This window comes from Hylobates moloch, unplaced genomic scaffold (assembly GCF_009828535.3).
Source record: "Hylobates moloch isolate HMO894 unplaced genomic scaffold, HMol_V3 SCAFFOLD_12, whole genome shotgun sequence".
NCBI classification, from domain to species: Eukaryota; Metazoa; Chordata; class Mammalia; order Primates; family Hylobatidae; genus Hylobates; species Hylobates moloch.
The window spans coordinates 19,474,842-19,492,466 of record NW_026652287.1 but is presented as its reverse complement, the minus strand read 5'-3'; the positions used below and the strand labels follow the sequence as shown (position 1 = coordinate 19,492,466).

The following is a 17,625-nucleotide window of genomic DNA, read 5'->3' as shown; positions in this document are numbered from 1 at the left end:
CCTGTGGACTCTGATCTCTGCCCACGTCTCCAGCCTCAACCCCACTTGCTTCCCCACCCCTGCCTTCTCCCTCCCAGCCCCACTGGATACTTCCCTGACCCTGGAATACACCATGTTTTTCATTTCCAGACCTTTGCACTCCCTGTGCCTGACTCCTGGCTCCACTCAGACTTCTCCTCCTCCAGGAAGCCTTCCCAGCCCCCCAGGGCCAGGCGGGGTGCCAGCTCTGGGTTCCACAGCCCTGCCCCACCCTGCCAGCTGCTAACATCTGATAGCACTAATATTTGCTCTCTAATGGCCCCGAGGGCTTTGTGAAGGCAGAAGACATGCTATTTTGTTTGAGGCCAAAGGTCCAGGAATTGGCACATAGTAGGTGTCCAATAAATATTTATTGAATGAATGAATGGTCATTCATTCATTTGAGTAGCAAATAATTGCTTGGGTTCTCATGCTGTGTGTAAAATATCCAAGACGGAGAGGTGCTTCAGACAAAAATATACCTTTCCCATGTGACAAATAATAATTGTTTCCTTGGCCGGATGCAGTGGCTCACGCCTGTAATCCTAGCACTTTGGGACAGAGGCAAGCAGATCACCTGAGGTCAGGAGTTTGAGACTGGCCTGGCCAACATGGTGAAACCCCGTCCCTACTAAAAATACAAAAATTAGCTGGGCGTGGTGGTGGGTGCCTGTAATCCTGACTACTCAGGAGGCTGAGATGGGAGAATAGCTTGAATCCGGGAGGCGGAGTTTACAGTGATCCGAGATTGCACCATTGCACTCCAGCCTGGGCAACAAGAATGAAACTCTGTCTCAAAAAAAAAAAAAAAAAACGAAAAAAAGTTTCCTTGTCCTTGTTTTCCCATCTCAGACCTAAGCTGACCCCAACAGTGGTTCAGGGGAAGTGGATGGCATCCAGGACAATCACTAGACTTAAAATGAGAAGACATGGAGATGCCTGCATCCCAGAAGAGACGGCTCAGGGCCAGGGGTAAATGCTCTCTCTGCCCCTTGTTCTCTGGGAAGCTTTGGCCAAATAAGTTCCCTTTTCTGAGTTTCAGTTTGCTCACCTGTCAAGTGAGACAGGGTGGTGCATGAGTCATAGGCAGTGTCCGGGAAAGCAGTGAGGGTTGCTCTCATCCCCTCTCCTCCTCCGTCTTCACCCGGAGGCTTAGGGTCTGGAGCTTTCTCTTTAACAGAGAAGGAGGGGCCAAGGTTGCCGGAAGCTGCCTGAAGCTGGACAGAGCTGGTTCCTGGAAAGAGCCGATTCCCGGGCAGGCTGGAGGACAGGAGCTGGGGCCACGCTGGTCTGGGATAGCTGGGCAGGGAGGTAAGGGGTCTGGGGCCAGCTGGGGCCCCTGGGGCTCAGTGTGTGTGTGAATGAGAGGCTGATGAGAGGCTGCAGGAGTTTGGGAGGCTTTGGGCAAAGTCCAAGCTGAGCAGGTGGGAGTGAGAGGGGCTGAGCGTGGTCTAGGCCCTCCTGGGAATGTCTATTGAATTCAGGGTGCCCTGCAGAAGAAAGTGTTGTGCTGGGGACCCTGAAGGGCGAGAGTGGGTTCTGCCTGCCACAGGGGCAGGGCTGGGCATTCTGCCAGCCAAGGGGCCAGCCCGAGGTGTCCCAGCCCTGGCACCAGGGATTTGGTTGTGGAGTGCCACCAAGGCAGCCTCTGGGGAAAGGCTTCGGGGACAAGTGAGGTGGACAGCATTGGTGGTCCTTACCTCAACTCATAGATGTGGCAGGTAAGGCCCAGTGACAAAAGTGACTTGGCCAAGGTTGGCATGACTGGGACCTGAGCCTAAGCCCCCTGCTTTCCCCTGGGTTATTCTACAGCAGGGAGACCCAGGTCCCCCATTTCAGCCCTGGTGGCTGCCATACTGGACAAGAGCTGTGTGTCCCTGGGCCAAGACCGCTCAGTCCCAGACCTCAGGTGCCTGATGGGGTCTGGGGTTGATCAGGCTGTTGGCAACTTGGGGCTTTTTCCTTTAACTGATGCCTGCTGTCCTCTTGTGAGTCAGTATAACCAAGAGGGCTGGGGAAGCCTGGAAACTGAGCCAGGAGCATTTGGTTCCAAAGGACAATTGGCAATAAATATTAAATGCCTGCAGCTTTCATAATAGTAACAATAACACTAGTATATTAGAGAAAGTATAGCATCGCGGTTAATAGCACAGATGCCAAAGACACTGCCTGGTGTGAATTCTGGCTATGCTGTTTCTAACTGTGTGACCTTGGATAAGTTACTTAATCTCTCTGGACCTCAGGTTCACTGTTTATAAAATGGAGTCAATGGTGAGTTAATGACTCATCTGTTGTGTTAATGGCTCACACCTGTTATCCTAGTGCTTTGGGAGGCAGAGACAAGAGATTTACCTGAGGCCAGGAGTTCGAGACCAGCCTGGACAACTCAGCAAAACTGCATCTCTATAAAAATTAAAATATCAGCCGGATGCAGTGGTGCATGTCTACAGTTCCAGCTACTCAGGAAGCTGAGGTGGGAGGATTGCTTGAGCCCGGGGCTTCAAGGTTACAGTGAGCCATGATGACGCCGCTGCACTCCAGCCCAGGCAACAGAGTGAGACCTTGTCTCTAAAACAAACACCAAAAAACAAGAAAGAGGAAGGATTATGGAGTAGGGGGAGTTCATCCTGACAATCCCAGGATCCCCAGGGGAAAAATCTGGGGATTTCACCATAAAGGAAGAGAGACCCAATTCCAAGTGGACAGACACCCAGCATGGGTGCCCTCACCATGCAGGCTCATTGAATCCTCACAATAGTCCTGCCATGTACACGCTCTTCTTGCAGTTTGTTGTGTGGTTGGTTGGTTCTCACTTTTTGGGTCTTATTTTTTATTTTTTATTCTTTTTTTGAGACGGAGTTTCCCTCTTACTGTCTAGGCTGGAGTGCAATGGCGCGATCTCGGCTCACTGCAACCTTGCCTCCCAGGTTCAAGCGATTCTCCTGCCTCAGCCTCCCGAGTAGCTGGGATTACAGGCATGCGCCACCATGCCCAGCTAATTTTGTATTTTTAGTAGAGACGGGGTTTCTCCATGTTGGCCAGGCTGGTCTTGAACTCTTGACCTCAGGTGATCCGCCTGCCTCGGCCTCCCAAAGTGCTGGGATTACAGGCGTGAGCCACCGTGCCCTGTCTCAGTTCTTAGTTTTAATGGTCACTTCCTCTAAGATGTCTTTCCTGATCTCCATACCCAAAGTAGGTCCCCTTATTCTTCTCTTTAGGACTCCCTATATGCGTGTTTCCCTCTTAGCAGTTTTCAACATTTCTGATTATTTTGTTTGTCTATGCAGTTATTTGTTAAGCGCCCATCTCCTCATTAGACTATAATTCAGCTCCAAGGTTGATGTCTATCTTGTCCACCGTGGTATCCCCTGTTGCTAGGTCAGGGCCTACATCTTGTAGGTGCCCTGTAAACATGCTGAAGTAAGGGTGAGCAGGTCACCATGCTCAAAGCATGACACAAGGTATCAGTGAGATAATGTCTCCAGAGGACTCAGCCGATGACCGGCACACAATAGGGACTCAACAAATGACAGATGTTATTCTCTCTCTCTCTTTTTTTTTTTTTTTTAAAGACAGTCTCACTCTGTTGCCCAGGCTGGAGAACAGTGGTGAGATCTTGGCTCACTGCAATCCCCACCTCCCAGGTTCAAGCAATTCTCCCACCTCAGCCTCCCAAGTAGCTGGGACTACAGGTGTGCACCACCACACCCGGCTAATTTTTGTATTTTTAGTGTAGACGGGGTTTCACCATGTTGGCCACGCTGGTCTTGAACTCCTGACCTCAAGGGATCCACCTGCCTCAGCCTCCCAAAGTGCTGGGATTATAGGCGTGAGCCACTGCACCTGGCCAATGTTATTCTTATTAATTTACACCACAACCCGTGAGTTGGGGACTGTTTTTATCCCCATTTTAGAGAAGGGGAAACAGGCACAGAGAGGTTGTGACACTTGCTTGGGTCACACAGCCAGGAAGTCAGAGCTGGTTTCTAACTTTTGCTTCCGGTCGACCCCAAAGCCTGTGCTCTTGGGGTCCAGGGTTGAGCTGAGGCCCAGGCTGGGGTATGCTACATTTGGGGATCAGTGATGACCCATGGACTTCTTTCCGCTGATGCCCCAAGCTGAGAGGTGCCCTGGATGGGACTGGGAAGAGGTGGCTCAGGCTGTGCCCTGCCTGAGGAGGCCCTGAGGATTCTCAAGCCTATTCTGACAAGGGTGTGGGGTCAAACTCAGGGCCAAGAGACCCCGATCTCTCTGATCTTGGAACCCCAGCCATGACTTAAGGGTGGACAAGTTTAGGTTTGTGAGTGGTCAGGGGAGGTTGCAGCGCTCCCCCTAGAGGCCAATAATGGAATGCGGGGGACCGGCCCAGTGCTTTTCTGCCTGGGAGAAGAGGGACTGGCTGTATTTGTTCTTTTTTTTCTCTACTATTTTTCTTCCCTCTCATTTCCTCCTTCCCTTCTTTTTGTCCTTACCCACTGATCCATTCACTCACAGCTCCTTGGCTTCAAACCTCTCAATGGGCTGAGCGCGGTGGCTCACGGATGTAGTCCCAGCACTTTGGGAGGCCGAGGTGGGCAGATCACTTGAGCTCAGGAGTTTCAGACCAGCCAACATGGTGAAACCCAGTCTCTACAAAAAATACAAAAAATTAACCAGGCATGGTGATGTGTGCCTGTGGTCCCAGCTACTCGGGAGGCTGAGGCAGGAGAATTGCTTGAACCCGGGAGGCAGAGGGTACAGTGAGCTGAGATTGCACCACTGGACTCCAGCCTGGGCAAGAGAGCGAGACTCCGTCTCAAAACATCACCACCACCACCACCACCACCGCCACCTCCACCTCCACCACCACCACCTCCACCTCCACCACCACCACCACCACCACCTCCACCTCCACCACCACCACCACCACCTCCACCTGCACCTCCACCGCCACCTCCACCGACCACCACCACCACCTCCACCTCCACCTCCACCGCCACCACCTCCACCTCCACCTCCACCCCTCCACCACCACCCCACCTCACCTCACCCCACCACCACCACCACCACCTCCACCACCACCTCGCCGCCACCACCTCCCCCACCACCTCCCCCACCACCACCACCTCCCCCTACACCACCTCCACCTCCCTCCACCTCCACCTCACCTCCCCCACCACCGCCTCCCCCCCACCTCGCCGCCACCACCACCGCCACCACCCCCACCACTCCACCTCCACCTCCACCACCACCACCCACCTCACCACCACCACCACCTCCCCCCCCCACCACCACCACCACCACCTCCCCCCCCACCACCACCACCACCACCTCCACCACCTCCACCTCCACCTCCACCTCCACCTCCCAATGGCTTTCCATTGCAGGTAGAATTTGAATAACAACCAAACTCCTCTCAGTGAGTGGGAACCCCCTGCCGGCACCCTTGTCCACCTCTCTGCCCTCACCTCCTACCCTCACCTCCTGCCCCAAACCCCTTCTCTCTGCATCGGCAGCACCCCGAAGTGCATTTCTCCCTCGAGGTGGTCCTGGCTGCTGTTCTCTGTAGGAACTTTTCCTCTTGGCTCTCTTCCTGTCATCCATTTCAAAGTTCCCTTTTCAAGAATGTACAGATGGAGAGAGAGTTAAAAGACCCCTCAGCCAATCGAAATGCACGGATCTGATTTGCATCCTGATTCAAACCATGAAAAACCCCAAACCACAACCAACCACAGAATCAGCCACTGATCATATTTAATGGGATGATTTGAAATGTGAACAATTAACAGATATTTGATGATATGAAAAAATTATATTTTTAGATGTGATCATAGTATTGTGATTACATTTTTTTAAAAAAATTAGCCTCAGTGAGGCATAATTTACATAAAATAAAATTAGCCCACTTTAAGTATAGAATTCAATGTGTTTGAACAAATGTATGTACAGTCATGAAACCATATAATTACATATAAAAAGGGAGTTCTTAGGCCAGATGCAGTGGCTCACGCCTGTAATCCCAGCAGTTTGGGAGGCTGGGGCAGGAGGATCCCTTGAGCCCAGGAGTTTGAGACCAGCCTGGGCAACATAGTGAGACCCTATCTCTACAAAAAAGTACAAAAATTAGCCAGACGTGGTGATGTGCACCTGTAGTCCCAGCTACTCAAGAGGCTGAGGTGGGAGGACTGCTTGAGCCTGAGAAGTTGAGGCTGCAGAGAGCTGTGATTACAGTACTGCACTCCAGCCTGGGTGACAGAGTGAGACTCTGTCTCAAAAACTCAAGTTCTTTACCTCTAGAGAGACATGCTGAAATATTTACAGGTGAAATAATATAAAAGAAAAATATAATAGTAATTAAGGGGTAAATAATGATACAGGAAGGGGGAATGGGCACCGATAGTGGAGCGAGTTAGACCATGAGTTGATTGCTGAAGCTGAAGGGTTTTTGTTTGTTTGTTTTTGAGATGGAGTCTCGCTCTGTCACCCAGGCTGGAGTGCAGTGGCACGACTTTGGCTCACTGCAAGCTCCGCCTCCCAGGTTCAAGTGATTCTCCTGCCTCAGCCTTCTGAGTAGCTGGAATTACAAGTGTGTGTACCATCATGCCTGGCTAATCTTTGTATTTTTAGTAGAGACAAGGTTTTACCATGTTGGCCAGGCTGCTCTCGAACTCCTGACCTCAAGTGATCTGCCTGCCTTGGCCTCCCAAAATGCTGGGATTACAGGCGTGAGCCACTGTGCCCGGCCAGCTGAAGGTCTTTATACAGTTCTCAATACTTTTGCTATGTTTACATTTTCCATAACAAACGTTTTTACAAAGTTTTCCTCCTGAGAGATGTCTTTCCTGATTGCTCTTGCTAAAATAACACCCCATACCCTCTGCGAGTCACTCCTATTTGAAATTCTGCGACTTTTCCTAGTGGGAGGTTTTTTATGATTCGTGGGTCCCCAAACCTGGAAATGCCTGGCACATAGTAGGTGCTGAATAAGTCTTTTTTGACTGATGAATGAATTCGCCCACTCTCTCATTCATTCCTCACTATATATTGGCCACTTTCTACATCCCCAGCACAGCCATACTTACAGAATGAAAGGACCCCAGGCCAAAATTCTTTGATCAGATGGGGAAACTGAGGCCCAGAGAGGCGCAGATACTTGACGGGGGTCTCACAGCTCAGCAGCTGGATGAAGTGAAGGGCACCTAAGCCAAGAGCTTTCTCCACTTTCCCCTTGCCTGTCCTGGTTAAGGGAACTCTTGATGGGGACTGCTTGGGTGGTGACCTTTGTGTCCTCCTGCAGGCTGTCTATCTGGTCTCCAGAATGGACGGCCCTGTGGCAGAGCGTGCCAAGCAGGAGCCCTTCCACGTGGTCACACCTCTGTTGGAGAGCTGGGCGCTGTCCCAGGTGGCGGGCATGCCTATCTTCCTCAAGTGTGAGAATGTGCAGCCCAGCGGCTCCTTCAAGATTCGGGGCATCGGGCATTTCTGCCAGGAGGTGAGGGTGTGTGGGCAGGAGGGGAGAAGTGAGGTTGTGCAGGAGGGAGGGAAGAGTGAGGGGTGTGGGCTGGGGACGGGTTCGGGCAGGAGGGGAAACATGAACTCGTGCAGATGGGAGGGGAGAGATGAGGGCAGGGCTGTGGGCAGGATGAGGGGTAAAGGCGTACTGGGAGTGGGATGCGGAGACTCTAATGCCATTCCATGTAGGCCTTCATGACACCTGCTTGGGTTAGCCCCTAACCCCATTCCTTCTCTTCCCAGATGGCCAAGAAGGGATGCAGACACCTGGTGTGCTCCTCAGGTGACCCCACCCTTTTTTGTTTCATGGGGGTCCTCAGGGCAGAGGTTGGGGGAGGAGGAATAGGCTGGAGCAGCAGTACATGTCCAGGGTTGGTCTCCTCTTAAAGGCCCAGACTCATCAAGGTCACTGATGAGATGACTACTGTGTACATCCCATCCTAGCCTTCTCCCATAGTTCAAGACTCGTGGTGGTAGCAAGTGCCAGAAACCCAATTCATATAGGTTTAAGCTACAGGCTCTAAGAATGGAAAATTCTTGGGATAAGTGGCTTTCAGGCACAGGGGGATCCAGAAGCTCTCCTCTCTGTCTCTCCTTCTCTGGGCTTTGCTTTCCTGTATATTAGCTTTATTTTTAGGTGGGCCTCATGGTAGCAAGATGGCCACCAGAAATTCCAGCCTTGCATCCTACCACCCCCCCAACCCTAGAGAAAAGGGAGCACCCCTTCTCAATGCCTCGCCTCAATCCTGGAATTGTTTTTTTTTTGGCCCCGCTTGGGTGGCGTCTTCATCCTTGAACCAATCATGGGTTGGGGGATTAGGTTCTGATTGGCTCAACCTGGATTATGTGTCCCCCTCTCGAGTGGAGGAAAGAGTCAATGGGGCATATGAATGTTGGGGAGAAGTGACTCTGAAGGGATATGGAGGGGGAGGGGAAGGCACGTCAAAGGCCAACGCAGCTCTGCCCACTGCCCCTTTCCTCCTTTCTGCACAGGGGGTAATGCGGGCATCGCTGCTGCCTATGTTGCTAGGAAGCTGGGCATCCCTGCCACCATCGTGCTCCCCGAGAGCACCTCCCTGCAGGTGGTGCGGAGGCTGCAGGGGGAGGGGGCCGACGTTCAGCTGACTGGAAAGGTAAGGGCTCCGGGAAGGGGAGAACCATCTGAAGTGGGCTGCTCTCCTTCACCCCACCCCACCCCACCCCTAAGACGTCCTGTCTCCTTTTCCTTTCAATGAGCTGTGGCTGGGACCCAGTCCTCTCTCAGGATAGCTGAGCTGAGGGGGGAATGAGGTGGGATGGGTGTTGAGGGCTGGGACCTCCCAACTTGCCTCTGCCCTCATGTGTGAACCAAGACAAACGGGAAGCTGATGATGAGCAGGAGACTGTCTGTCTCCTTACATCCTCACCAGCACCTGGTATTATCCACTTTTAACATTTTTGCTGTTAGATAAGACAAGAAGTATCAAGATGATGGCAGCATCAGTTCTCATTCTGAGACCAGCCCAATAGAAATGGTATCCACTGAGAAAGAGATCACCGGTTCCCTTTGTTACCAAAGAAATAGAGATACAGATACAATATCTGTCTTTCCTTCTGGGAAGGAAAGAAGGAAAAAAATCATTCAAATAATGGAAAACAGATTTTTAAACCTCTCAAAATTAAAACTAAAAGCCAAACTATGGTACCTTAAAGCTGGTCCCCAAATACTTCCTGTATGTAGTTTCTTCCCTTTCTTCTGTCCTTCCTTCCCTCCCTCCCTTCTTTCCTTCCTTCATTATTTCCCTCCTTCCCTCTTCCCTCCCTCCCTTTCCTCCTTCCCTCCCTCCTTCCTTTCTTCATTCTTTCTCTCCTTCCTTCCTTCTTCCTTCCTTTTCCTTCCTTCCTTTTTTTCTCCTTCCTTCCATTTATTCATCCATCTAACCATCCTTCCATACATCATCCTTTCTCTCTCCTCTCTCCCTTCTGTCCATCCATCCATCCATCCATCCATCCATCCATCCATCCATCCATCAGCTATTCATTGAGCACATATTCAGTGCCTGCTATGTTAGACATCCTAGAAACACAGAGATAATAAGACATGGTCTTTACACTCATAAATTTCAGCGTATTATGAGGAGACACACAGGTAACCAGATGATGGTAACAAAGTGTGAAAAGTGTTGCCACGGGGGAAGCACAGGGCACCAAGGAAGTCAGAGAGAAGATGTGTTGTTTTAATCAGCTATTGTTGCTTGGTAATGCTGCATAACAAACAGCCCCCAAATAGCAGCAGCTTATGAGAAACATTTGTTTCTGTTGCTTTGGGTCTGTGGGAGGGTTAGGGTGGTTCTGCTTCAGAATGTGGGGAAGGATTAAGGTCTGCAGATGTCCCCTGTGTCTTCCCCAGCCAGTGGCCACTGGGGGCACGTTCTTCTCAAGGGCAATGGCAAGAGGGGTGAGAAGAAACACATGATGCCTCTTAAGACCTCAGCCTGGAACTGTTACACTGTCAGTTCTGCCATATGCTGTTGGCCAGAGCAAGTCACACGGCTGAGACCAACATCAATGGGGAGGGGACATGTGCTCCACCCACTCTAGTTGAGAAGAACAGCAAAGCCACATGGCAAAAATAAAATAAATAAATAAATAGATAAAAAAGCTGGGCACTGTGGCGTGCACCTGTAGTCTCAGCTACTCAGGAGGCTGAGTTGGGAGGATCACTTGAGCCCAGGAGTTTGAGGCCAGCCTGGGCAACGTAGTAAGAACATGTCTCTAAAAATAGTAACAATTGTAGGCCGGGCGTGGTGGCTCACGCTTGTAATCCCAGCACTTTGGGAGGCCGAGGCGGGCGGATCACGAGGTCAGGAGATCGAGACCACGGTGAAACCCCGTCTCTACTAAAAAATACAAAAAAAATTAGCCGGGCGTGGTGGTGGGCGCCTGTAGTCCCAGCTACTCGGAGAGGCTGAGGCAGGAGAATGGCGTGAACCCGGGAGGCGGAGCTTGCAGTGAGCCGAGATCGCGCCACTGCACTCCAGCCTGGGTGACGGAGCCAGACTCCATCTCAAAAAAAAAAAAAAAAAAAAAATTAGTAACAATTAAGCCACGTGGCAAGGTGTGGGTGTATGATTCTAATAGAGGGAGGGAGTGGAGAATTGGGCAGTGGTCAAACCAATGGGCTATGCCTTAGATTTGGGGAAAGGATCCAGGACAGGCTCCCGACAAGGATCCCCAGGGTTGGGTATTGAAGGAGAAATCTGAGTCCCCACAGTGGAGAAAAGGGAGGGAATGATCTGATTGTGAACAGAGGAAAAGGTGTGGGCGAAGGTGTGGCGTAGATGAGCACCGTGCATTCAGGCTGAGCGCAGCATGGGGGGAGGGATGGCGAAAGGTGAGGCTGAAGAGGGACACAGTTGCTCCATCAGGCAGGGTGGCTTGTAGGTGAAGCTAATGTGTTTCCCCCCGAGGGCACTAGGGAAGCATGAAAAGAGTTTGAGCAGGGGAGGGACCTGGTTGGATTTTCACTCTGCCTTCTCTGGGGCAATGCAGGAGAGGAGCCAGAGAGGAGGCTGCTTGGGACCCTATAGGTGAGAGATGTCAAGCACTACACGGTTTTGAATCTATTTTTTTCTTTAGTTTTAATTTCAGATTCAGGGATACATGTGCAGGTTTGTTACATGGGTATATTTCATGATGCAGAGGTTTGGACTTCTAATGATTCTGTCGTCCAAGTAGTGAACATAAGTACCTGACAGGTAGTTGTTCTTTTTGTTTTGTTTTGTCTTTTTTTTTTTGAGACAGAGTCTTACTTTGTCGCCCAGGCTGGAGTGCAGTGGCATGATCTTGGCTCACTGCAACCTCCGCCTCCCAAGTACAAGCAATTCTCCTGCCTTGGCCTCCCAAGTAACTGGGATTACAGGCGCCCACCACCACACCCAGCTAATTTTTTTTTTTTTTTTTTTGAGACCGAGTCTCGCTCTGTTGCCCAGGCTGGAGTGCAGTGGCACCATCTTGGCTAACTGCAACCTCCACTGTCCGGGTTCAAGCGATTCGGCTGCCTCAGCCTCCTGAGTAGCTGGGATTACAGGTGCACGCCACCACACCCGGCTAATTTTTTATATTTTATTAGAGACGGGGTTTCACCATGTTGGCCAGGATGGTCTGGATCTCCTGACCTCAGGATCTGCCTGCCTCAGCCTCCCAAAGTGCTGGGATTACAGGCGTGAGCCACTGCACCCAGCTGACAGGTATTTTTCAACCTCTGCCACTCTCCCTCTCTCCCCACTTTTGGAGTCCCCAGTGTCTCTCGTTCCCATCTTTGTGCCCATGTGTACCCAGTGTTTAACTCCCAGTTGTAAGTGAGAATATGCAGTATTTGGTTTTCTGTTCCTAAGTTAATTATCTTAGAATAATGGCCTCCAGCTGCATCCATGTTGCTGCAAAGGACATGATCTTCTTCTTTTTTTGTGGCTGCATAGTGTTCCATGATGTATATGCACCACATTTTCTGTACCCAATCCACCATTGATGGGCACCTGGGTTGATTCCATGTCTTTGCTATTGTGAATACTGCTGTGATGAACACACAAATGCAGATCTTTTTGGTAAAATGGTTTATTTTCCTTTGGGTAGATACTCAGTAACGGGATTGATGGGTCAAACGGTAATTCTATTTTTAGTTCTTTGAGAAATCTCCAAACTGCTTCCTATAGGAGCTGAACTCATTTGCATTCACACCAACAGTGTATTTTTTGTTTCAGTAACTCAGGGGAATGAGACTCCTCTCTTCAGCCGGATGGGAAATTCCTTGCGGTCAGAGACCATTTCTTGGCTTCTCTCCTGCTGAAGAGTCCCCATACCTAGAACTGGGCACAGAGTGGGCACTGCAGAGTCCCTGAGGATGAGCAGGGGCTATTTCTGCCCCCCTTGTGACCTTCCGCCCCTCCCTTGGGAGAGGAGGCCATTGTCTATCATTTACTTTCTGTATCTGGTTCCTGCTGAGATCGGCTGGCATGGGGTCCCTCTGAAATTCTGTCTTAGTTTGGATTCTCCCAAAAGCGGGTGCTGAAATGAGGACTGGGGCGCATGTGGTTTATTTGGGAGGTGATTGCATGAAGCATTGGTAGGGAGTGTAGAAATGAGTCAGGGAAGGGAAGAAAGCCTGTCAATGGTGTGTGAATGAGCAGGGGACCTGGATCTCTGCCACAGAGGCCAAGCCAGTGAGAAGAGAAAACTCACCCCTGCTGTGGTTGGCTTGGGTCCATCATGGTCAGGGCCGGCCCTATGCGCCATCTCTCTGGCTGCTTGAACTCAACTAGCAGGCCATCAGCTGGGCCATTGGTGGTTTCCACGGACACACTCTATGGTGACCAAGTTGCTGTCTGGGTTTTGATTTTAGGGGGCTTCTCCCCTACTGGTTGGCTAGAAGTGGGCACCATGTGGCTGACCTTGGAGCTGACCTGCTCCCAGCCTCCCTGGCTGGCTGGCCTGGTTTTCATAGTGTGGCAGCAGGACAGGTCCCTTGGGTATTGTGGAAAGCACATGGCATCTGTTTGTCCACCTGGAAGTGCTTGTCCAATTCTCAGGAGGCCTCTGGAACCACACCAGGTATGGTCTCATCTGCAGGGGTGTCCCCAGACTATTGGATCCTGGGGCCACCAAGGAGATCCTGGGCCACTGCTCCGGCCTCCATAGCAGTCCCACTGCCGGCTGTTCTGAGGGCCCTTGGTTTCTCTGTAGGTCTGGGACGAGGCCAATCTGAGGGCACAAGAGTTGGCCAAGAGGGACGGCTGGGTGAATGTCCACCCGTTTGACCACCCCCTAATATGGTAAGGCTGATGTCCCTCTCCCCAGGAGTCCAGAGTTGGGAGACTCTCACTGAGTCAGGGTCCTCCCAGTGGACAGAAGGAGAAACTGAAGCCCAGAGGGGAGAAGAGGCTTCAAAGCCAGGCAGACATGGGTTCAGATCCCACTTCTGCCCCCTTGTGAATTGTGTGACTTTGTGCAAAGCACCCTAGATCCTGTGCCTCAGTTTCTATGTGTGTAAAATGGAAGCGATAGTACCAAGTCTCCTTTACTGAATATATGCTTTGGGACCAGGCACCAGGCTAATGGCTCCTCCTGCACTGTTCCATTTACCCTCCCCAAAGTCCTAGAGGTGGGTGCTATTATCCCCATTTCATAGGTGAGGAAACTGAGGCACATCGAGGTCAAACAACTTGCCCCAGATCACACGGCTAAGTACGTGGCAGATACATAGGGCTGCAGTCAGGCTGGTCACAAATGATATACTTGTCCCCTCTTAACCACACATTGCCATTGCCTCTTTGCAAAGTTGGGGAGGGGGCTAAATGGGGGTAATGTCCAAGAAAGGGCCTGGGAGGTTGATGGAGATGGGAAGGGATGAGCAAACAAATACATAATAAAGAAAATGAACGAAGCCAGGCATGGTGGCTCACGCCTGTAATCCCAGCACTTTGGGAGGCCGAGGTGGGTGGATCACCTGAGGTCAGGAGTTCGAGGCCAGCCTGGCCAACATGGCAAAACCCTATCTCTACTAAAAATACAAAAATTAGCTGGGCGTGGTGGTGTGTGCCTGTAGCCCCAGCTACTCGGGAGGCTGAGGCAGGAGAATCGCTTGAATCCGGGAAGTGGAGGTTGCAGTGAACTGAGATCGCACCACTGCACTCCAGCCTGGGTGACAGAGCGAGACTCTATCCAAAAAAAATAAATAAATAAAAATAAAGAGAATGAATGAAGCTGAGCGAAGTAACTGTTGCAGGACTTCCTCTCCCCTTGCTGTGGATGGGATGGGGATGGTGGGGAGGGGTTTATATATATAAGGGGGGAGAAGACCCACCCCTGGTAAATTCCCCAACCGCAGGAGCCATCGGGGCTGGGGTCCTCCCTCACTCTGCTTCTCCCTCTCATCCCCCCTCCCCAGGAAAGGCAACGCCAGCCTGGTGCAGGAGCTGAAGGCAGTGCTGAGGACCCCACCGGGTGCCCTGGTGCTGGCAGTTGGGGGTGGGGGGCTCCTGGCCGGGGTGGTGGCTGGCCTGCTGGAGGTGGGCTGGCAGCATGTACCCATCGTTGCCATGGAGACCCATGGGGCACACTGCTTCAATGCGGCCATCACGGCCGGCAAGTTGGTCACACTTCCAGACATCACCAGGTGGGTAAGGGCTGGGGACATTTGTAGGGACTGGAGGGTGGGGGTGCCACTGTCCTAGGGCCTTCCAGTCCCAGCCAGTGGAGACAGGGGGCACCCAAAAGGCTGTCCTTGGTCCTGGGACTCCAACCACAGTAAAGTGGACCTGAGTTAGAAGGCAGTGCTGAAAAAGGAGATGAGGAATATGACTCATTTAAACCTAATCAGTTCTTAAAACAAGATTTCATTGACTTATCATTACAAAAGCAATCCGTGTGTGTTGCAAATAAGTTTGAAAATGTAGGCCAGGCGCCATGGCTCATGCTTGTAATCCCAGCATTTTGGGAGGCCGAAGCAGGTGGATCACCTGAGGTCAGGAGTTTGAGACCAGCCTGGCCAACATATAATGAAACCCTGTCTCTACTAAAAAAATACAAAAATTACCTGGGCGTGGTGGTGCACGCCTGTAGTCCTAGCTACTTGGGAGGCTGAAATGGAAGGTTTGCTTGAGCCCAGGAGTTTGAGGCTATAGTGTGCTATGATCGTCCCTGTGAATAGCCATCGCACTCTAGCCTGGGAAACTTAGCAAGACCCTGTACTCCCTCATACCCCCAAAAGCCAATAAATTTTAAAAAGAACGTGATCATTGAATTTAGGACCCACCCTAATCCAGTATGATTTCACCTTAATTTAACTAATTACATCTGCAAAGACTATTTCCAAGTAAGGTCACATTTTGAGGTTCTTGGTGGATGAGCATTTTTTTTTTTTTTTTTTTTTTTTTTGAGATGGAATCTCACTCTGTTTCCCAGGCTAGAGTGCAATGGCACGATCTCGGCTCACTGCAACCTCTACCTGCTGGGTTCAAGTGATTCTCCTGCCTTAGCCTCCCAAGTAGTTGGGATTACAGGCATGCGCCACCACACCTGGCTAATTTTGTATTTTTAGTAGAGATGGGGTTTCACCATGTTGGTCAGGCTGATCTTGAACTCCCCGACCTCAGGTGATCTGCCCGCCTTGGCCTCCCAAAGTGCTGGGATTACAGGCGTGAGCCACCGCACCTGGCAAGGGCACACTATTTTGAGCGCCTCCTCTGTGACTTACAATGCTGAGCTCCAACCAACCCACAGCAGGATGGGAGGGGGTGGCTGGGGCTGGGGAGAGACCTGATTCAGCAGCTCTTCCCTGAGCCCCTGGTCTCCCTGCCCCACCCTGCTCTATCCTGCAGCGTGGCTAAGAGCCTGGGTGCCAAGACGGTGGCCAGTCGGGCCCTGGAGTGCATGCGGATGTGCAAGATCCACTCTGAAGTGGTGGAGGACGCCGAGGCTGTGAGCGCTGTGCAGCAGCTCCTGGGTAGGTGATCCCTGTCCCCCACCTGGGCTCAGAGACCCACGAAGTCCCTGCATCCTCTAGCAAGAGTGTGTTCTGTCTTATCTGTATCCTCAGCACCAGGAACTGGCTAGGTGTGCAGTTACTGTGCACTAAATGTACGTCGAGTAAATGGAAGGGGGTGAGGATAAAGAAGGAGTGTGTCCTGCTGTCTCTAGCCCCCAGACTTTTGTATATGCTGCTCCTCTCTCTGGCTGGCCCTGCTCCCTATTGGTTTGATGTGACTGAGGGCTATCAGCCATCATAGCACCTCCTTCAGGAAGCTCCCTTGATCACTCACCCCACCCTGCCTGGGTTGTGGACCTCCAATGCACCACTCTCTGTGTTCATAACCTCCTGGTTCTTATCCCTCTACATCACAGATTGTGAGCCCCATGAGGGCTGGTGTGTCTTAGTCACTGATGTGTCCCTAGGGCCTTCCTGGCATAGGGCATGGCAGGTAGTAGGCACTCAATAGATGTTTGTTGATTGAAGGGATGAATGTATGAGTGAGTGGAAAGGTGGATAATGGATAGATGGACAGTGGACGGATGGATGGACGGATGGATAATGAAGTGATGTATTGATGAATGGTATAGAAATGAATGAATGGACAGACACATTGATTAATGAACATGTTGATGGATGGACAGACAGCCAAATGATGGATACAGGAATGGATGGATGGCTATGAATGGGTGGATGGATGGATATGTTGATGGATGGGTACACTGATGGATGGACAGACAGATAGTCTAATGATGGATAGAGGAATGGATGGATGGATAGAGAGATAAAAGGTGGATGGTGGAAGGATAGGAGGCCAGGCTGATGGATGGGGAGAGCGTGAGACAAATGATGGATTGCCAGCAGAGGAGATGAATGGCTGACTGGCTGGAGAGATGGCTGCAAGGATCTGCAGTGCCCAGGGCCTGCTGAGCACCGAGTGGTTCTTCTTTCCTTTCCTTCCTCTCTCCATCCCCCTGATTCCGGCAGATGATGAGCGTATGCTGGTGGAGCCTGCCTGTGGGGCAGCCTTAGCAGCCGTCTACTCAGGCCTCCTGCGGAGGCTCCAGGCCAAGGGCTGCCTGCCCCCTTCCCTGCCTTCAGTTGTGGTAATCGTGTGTGGAGGCAACAACATCAACAGCCGAGAGCTGCAGGCTTTGAAAACCCACCTGGGCCAGGTCTGAGGGGTCCCATCCTGGCCCCAAAGACCCCTGAGAGGCCCGTGGACACTCCTGTGGCTGGATGAGAAGGACTCAGTGCTGGTGGATGACAGTGGAAACTGCCCTGTGCAACCGTGCTGGCTGCCTCCTGAAGGAAGCCCACCTGGACTGCTCCTTTTGGCTCTCCGACAACTCCAGCCAATAAACACTTTCTGAATTGAGTTTGTGACTGCTATGGATCCTGTCTTTCCATGTCAATGAGCTCACAGGAGACAACAATCCTGTTGCCATTTCTGTGATAAAGTGACTCCAAGACCCATCTTAGGCAACAAAGCCAAGACTTGAAAACCTCAGTCTCTAAAGGAATCCAGCCATTCTGAGATCTTAAATGGGCTTCCTTTACCTGGAGGACCAGCCCAGGTTGACCAGGTCAGGAAGGAGAGGGAGATGTTC

The 17,625-nt window shown here is 51.4% G+C and overlaps 1 protein-coding gene across 1 annotated transcript; it reads left to right on the top strand.

The window, feature by feature from the left end:
- Positions 1-1,231: 1,231 nt before the first annotated feature.
- On the top strand, positions 1,232-17,393 carry SDSL (serine dehydratase like). The gene is made up of 8 exons (XM_032168593.1): positions 1,232-1,329; positions 7,295-7,489; positions 7,753-7,792; positions 8,503-8,642; positions 13,231-13,319; positions 14,435-14,662; positions 15,867-15,991; positions 17,003-17,393. The coding sequence occupies exons 2-8, from the start codon at positions 7,316-7,318 to the stop codon at positions 17,194-17,196; spliced, it is 990 nt and encodes a 329-aa protein (XP_032024484.1). The 5' UTR covers positions 1,232-1,329; positions 7,295-7,315; the 3' UTR covers positions 17,197-17,393.
- Positions 17,394-17,625: the final 232 nt, after the last annotated feature.

What these genes read in the sequence shown, in the direction of transcription:
- SDSL (XM_032168593.1), top strand. Translation starts at nt 7,316, where the DNA reads ATGGACGGCCCTGTGGCAGAGCGTGCCAAGCAGGAGCCCTTCCACGTG. An exon ending in ACACCTGGTGTGCTCCTCAG is followed by an intron (nt 7,793 to 8,502) that starts GTGACCCCACCC and finishes CTTTCTGCACAG; the next exon opens with GGGGTAATGCGGGCATCGCT. An exon ending in ACACTTCCAGACATCACCAG is followed by an intron (nt 14,663 to 15,866) that starts GTGGGTAAGGGC and finishes TCTATCCTGCAG; the next exon opens with CGTGGCTAAGAGCCTGGGTG.